The sequence below is a fragment of the Loxodonta africana genome, chromosome 3 (genome assembly GCF_030014295.1).
Source record: "Loxodonta africana isolate mLoxAfr1 chromosome 3, mLoxAfr1.hap2, whole genome shotgun sequence".
NCBI lineage: Eukaryota > Metazoa > Chordata > Mammalia > Proboscidea > Elephantidae > Loxodonta > Loxodonta africana.
Window position 1 is genome coordinate 192,291,173 of NC_087344.1, and position 5,138 is coordinate 192,296,310.

Below are 5,138 nucleotides of genomic sequence, written 5' to 3' on the forward strand. Positions count from 1 at the left end.
AGTTGAAGTGAGGGTGGGGAAGAAGAGGAGAGAACGTGCTGGAGCTTCAGGTCATTTTGAGAGGAAATGTTCTTTATTCCTAGCATTAGGTGAGAGGCGGATTCTACCTAGACTTCAGAATAGGGTGCATGGCTCCGTTTCAAGAATCTTCTGGAACCAAACTGCTGGTATGTCTTTATTACATGGTTTGAGATGATCTCAGCTCCCGATAATTGAAATTCTCTATAGTCAACATTTCCCAATTTAAAAAATAATGTTTGGGCTTTGTAACCCATTTTTAAATTGCCATTTATTCGATTCCTTTCCTCTGTTAATGTAGAAATCAAGAGCCATTTATTACTTAAGTTTAGAAGATCCACAGAGAGACGGCATCCAGACTCAGGAGCCTGGATGAACCTAAAACCAACAGGAGGTATGTGAATTAAAATGGAGGTGGTGGTAGAGGGGAAAGATGGGGTCTGGGGGCAGTGTCTGGCAGTGGGAGAACTGGGTATCTAAAGCGTCTCTTCCTTCTGAGGTTCTAGTTCTAAAATAGTGCCAAGATGTTTCTACCTCTTGGGCCTCCAGCTGTTCACCTCAACGGAATCTCCAAGAGATGAAGATCTTCATGTCAGTAGTGTTGCCTTCTTTCTTGGGCCCGGTTCCATGTTCTTGTTGCCTTTGCCTCTGGTTACATTCCAGACCAGGATGAGGAGAGTGACCAGGGTCACCAGGAATGCAAAAAAGAGAGCTTTTACTAGGGAAGCAGGATCGGATATGGCAGTGGTGAGTGTACCTGACCCCATAAGAAGGCATGAAGTTGTGGGGAAGACATGGGTTTCACCAAGAAAGCCGAGATATCTGGTGTGAGCTGACTACCTACAGAACCAAGCAAACGCCAAGAGAATTGTGCTTGATCTTGTTATATCCTGTGAATGGGTGTGGAGGTGTGCCCAATCCACTGATCCTGTTCTTCATTTGGGACCATTTCCCTTTGAATGTAACTGAACAGGCAAAGGAGTTTGCACAGCAAGTTTAAACTGCTTCCAACGCAAACACAGTCCTGGGGTGATAGTTCAATTGGCAAAATTTCTGGGTGGTGGACAGAACTTCTGAGGCTTAGTGATGTCACTTGAGGGTGAAGCTAGTATCTGAGCTGAAGGTTTCAGTCCAGAAACCTCTGCCCTCTGAGCACCACCACCTATTGTCATGTATGGCCTACAGATTGAAAAGTGAGTTTCCCAACTGCCTCTGAAGATGGCCCTTCAGTTCTTTTTTCAAAAAACTTTTTATTTTGAAATAGTTATAGATTTATAGGAAGTTGCAAAGGTAGTTTACAGAGGCCTTTTGTACCCTTCATCCGGTTTCCCCCAGTGGTTGCATCTTGCGTAACTATAGTACAAAATCAAAACCAGTAAACTGACATTGGTACATTGTGTGCATATATTTCTATGCCATTTTTATTACATATGTAGATTCTTGTGCCACTATCACAATCAAGACACAGAACTATTCCATCACCACAAAAATCTACTGGTGCTGACATTTTACCTGTAAAGTATAAAAATCTTGTCTCCCCTGAAGTCCCTTTACCCTCCCTCATTTATAATTTTCTTAAATATTTCCTCTATATATACATTGAGATCCACATCAGACAATATTATACTTTTTACTTCAACCATGAAACATAATTTAGAAATTTTAAGAGGAGAATGCAAGTCTGTTTTATTTATCCATCTTTTTGCTCTTTCCATTATTAAAAAAAAAAAAAAAAAAACTTTCCTGATGTTCCGAAACTCCTTGAATTATTTCCTCTGTGTTCTAAGAATTTGCTTTACACATTCATTTTGGGTAGGTTTGCTGGTGACAATTCTCTTAGTTTTCCTTTATATGAGGATGTTTTATTTCAAGATGCTTTTACCCAGTATAGATTTGAGGTTGACAGCTCTTTCAGCACTTGAAAAATATTATGCCACTTTCTACTAGCCTCCATGGTTTCTGGAGAAAAGTGTCATTCAAATATTTCCCCCCGTAGGTAAGGTTATCAATCATTTATCTCCGGCTGCTTTCAAGTTTTTTTTCTTTATCTTTTGTTTTCTAAACTTTGATCATGATGTATCTTGGCATGGATTTCTTTGGGTTTATCCTATTTGGATTTGTGCAACTTCTTGAATATGTAGGTTTATCTCTCTTGCCAAATTGGGAAAATTTTCAGTCATTATGTCTTTGAATGCTTTTTCAGCCTCATCTTTCTGTTCCCCTTTTGAGACTCCGAAGACACAGATATTAGCTCTTTTGTTATAGCTTCACATGTCCCTGAGGTTCTGTTTGTTTTTTGTCTATTTTTTCTGTTATTCAAATTGGGTCATTTATATTGTTCTATCTTCAAATCAGAATAAACTCGACAGCACTAGATTTTTTTTTTTTTAATCTTCCAGTTTACTGTTTCTTTCATCTGTCCCCTCCATTCGGCTATTAAGTCCATCTGTTGAGTTTTTTTATTTTGGTTATTGTATTTTGCAGTTTTAAAATTTCCATTTGGTTCTTTTTTACATCTTCTTTTTCTTTGTTTAGATTTTCTATTTTTTTTTTGTTTCAAGTCTGTCCATACTTACTTGTTGAAGAATTTTTATAAGTCCTTAAATTCTTTGTCAGATAATTCCAATGTCTGTGTCATCTTGGTGTTGGCATCTGTTCAGTGCCTTTTCTCATTCAAGTCGAAGTTTTCCTGGTTCTTGGTATAATGCATGCTTTTTTATTGCACACTGAACATTTTGGGTATTATGCTAGGAGATTCTGGGTCTTATTTAAATCTTCCATTTTAGTAGGCTTCCTCTCACACCATACTGATGTGGGAAGGAGGGGGTGTCACTTTGCTAAAACCAAGAAAAGATAAAGGTGCAGGGCCCCACTCAGCCTCCTTTGACACTCTGTGCTGCTGGTAGATGTGGGATTTCAGGCTGTCTACTAGGCTTCCACTGTCACCTCCCTAACTGCTCCTCACATGGCCTCCACTAATGCCACAGGGTGAGAAGCCTTGTTACTGCTGGGCAATGGTGAAAGTTCTGACTTCCCACTGGGCCTCCTCTGGCACCACTCTGGCAGGGAAGGGGAGGGGTGCCTTGTTACCACAGGATAGGGCTGGAAGTTCAGGATCCCCATGTGGTCTCCACTGACACTGTATGGGAAGGGGGCATCATTGCCTCTGGACAGGGATGAAGTCCTGGCTCCCCACTCAGACTGCTCTGATACCACACTGGCAAAGAGGCTGGGGTTGGGACAGAATACTTTATTCCAGTCCATCAAGGGTGGAAATTTAGGCTCTCCACTTGGCCTTTGCTGATGTGGTAGAGGTGGGGCCATAATTTTTTTTCATGGTGTTTGGCTGGAGAAAGGCAGCTATTGTCTAAAAGTTTTCTGCCTTGCCAAATTACCCTTTTCCTGGTCCTTTGGCTAGAAAGAGTAGGCTTTTCTGTGTGTCATTGGCATTTCCCCATTGTTTCTCCCAGGAAAGGAGAACTGGGATATATGAGGCAAAAATTTGGATATATGAGACAATTTGGGATATATGAAGCAAAAAGGAAACCCAGGGAACTCACCGCAATGTTGATCCTCAGGTTCCAAAGTCACTAGTCAGTCAACTTTCTTCTCTCCACCTTTCAGAGTCTCCTTATATTTGCTTTATATATAACGTAGCAGGACAAATAAGGAGAAGTGCATCTATTCCATCATGGTCTGGCAACTCTTTTAACACAACTTGAAGACTAAGGCGGGTGATGACAAAGGGGAAGCCACAGGATTTGGAGTGAAAGTACCCAGGTTGGTGTCCAGATATTAGCACTTTCCTGCTGTGTGACCTTGGTTAAGCCACTTAATCTCTCTGAACCTGCATTTACTCATCAAAAATGGAACTACGTGAGCTGATAAATATACAGGTAGTCCCTAACTTATGACGGGGCTCCATTCAGAAGACTCTGTTGTAAGTTGGTTCTGACGTAAGTCGAACACCTCATTTTTTTCAGTTTTCATTTCCTTTTATTATCAGTATCTTTATAAATCATAACATTGAACACCTTCAAGTGAGCAGCGGAGAATGATAACATCAGCAAATTACATGCTACTACATTGTATGTAATATGTATCACTAATGATAAGATGTACAAAGAAAACAAAAAACTAGGTGGTCCTAAGTGCGGTTCATCGTAACTCAAAAACATCGTAAGTCAGGGACTACCTGTATAATAATTTTTCAAACCATAAAATTCTATACTAATGTTACCCATACCCATTGCCGTCGAGTCAATTCCAACTTATAGTGACTCTACAGGACAGAGTAGAACTTCCCCATAGAGTTTCCAAGGGGTGGCTGGTGGATTCAAACTGCTAGCCTTTTGGTTAGCAGCCTGAGCTCTTAACCACTTTGCCACCAGGGCTCCATGCTAATGTTACTTATTTTAAATAAGAACCATGATGGAAGGGAGTGGAAGTGAAGACAGGTTATGTGGAGCATATAAAGCAGTTCAATTTTTCTCAAGTTGGTTCTCCCAACTCTATAAACTCTCAAAGATCTGTAAATGAATCCCCTCTTCCTCCAAAAGATATCCATGTCAAAACCCTGGAATCTGTGAATGTTATTTTAGGTGGCAAATGATGTGATTAAGTTAAAAATCTTGAAAGGAGGAGTTTAACCCGGATTATCTGAGTGGCCTTTTTTCTAAGTGCAATCATATATATCCTAACGAGAGAGGCAGAGGGAGCTTTGAGAGAGTCAGACACACAGAGGAGAAGGTGATGTGAAAATGGAGGAGCGAGATATGTGGCTATAAGCCAAGGAATGCCAGCAGCCACCAGAAGCTGGGAGGGGCAAGGGACATTCATCTCTAGAGCTTCTAGAGGTAGCATAGTCCTGCCACCACCTTGCTTTTGGATTTTCAGCCTCCAGAACTGTGAGATAATAAATTTCTGTTATTTTAAGATATCAAGTTTATGTTAATTTATTATGGCAGCCACAGGAAACTTAAAGATCATTGGTCCAACCTCTTCACCTAACAGATGAGGACACTGAAGTGTGAAGAAGGGGAGTGATCAAGGTCACACAGCTATTGGCACAATAAGAAAACAGCAGGGATTCTGGCCTCTCTTCAAGTCCCCTAAAACAT

At 40.6% G+C, this 5,138-nt stretch overlaps 1 protein-coding gene across 1 annotated transcript; it reads right to left on the reverse strand.

Annotated features, from left to right (window-relative positions):
* Nucleotides 1-454: 454 nt before the first annotated feature.
* SMIM42 (small integral membrane protein 42) lies at nucleotides 455-814 on the reverse strand. Its single transcript, XM_064283178.1, is given in 2 exon segments — nucleotides 455-781; nucleotides 784-814. Coding segments are annotated over 2 exon segments (207 nt in total). The 3' UTR covers nucleotides 455-605.
* Between the last annotated feature and the right edge of the window lie 4,324 nt (nucleotides 815-5,138).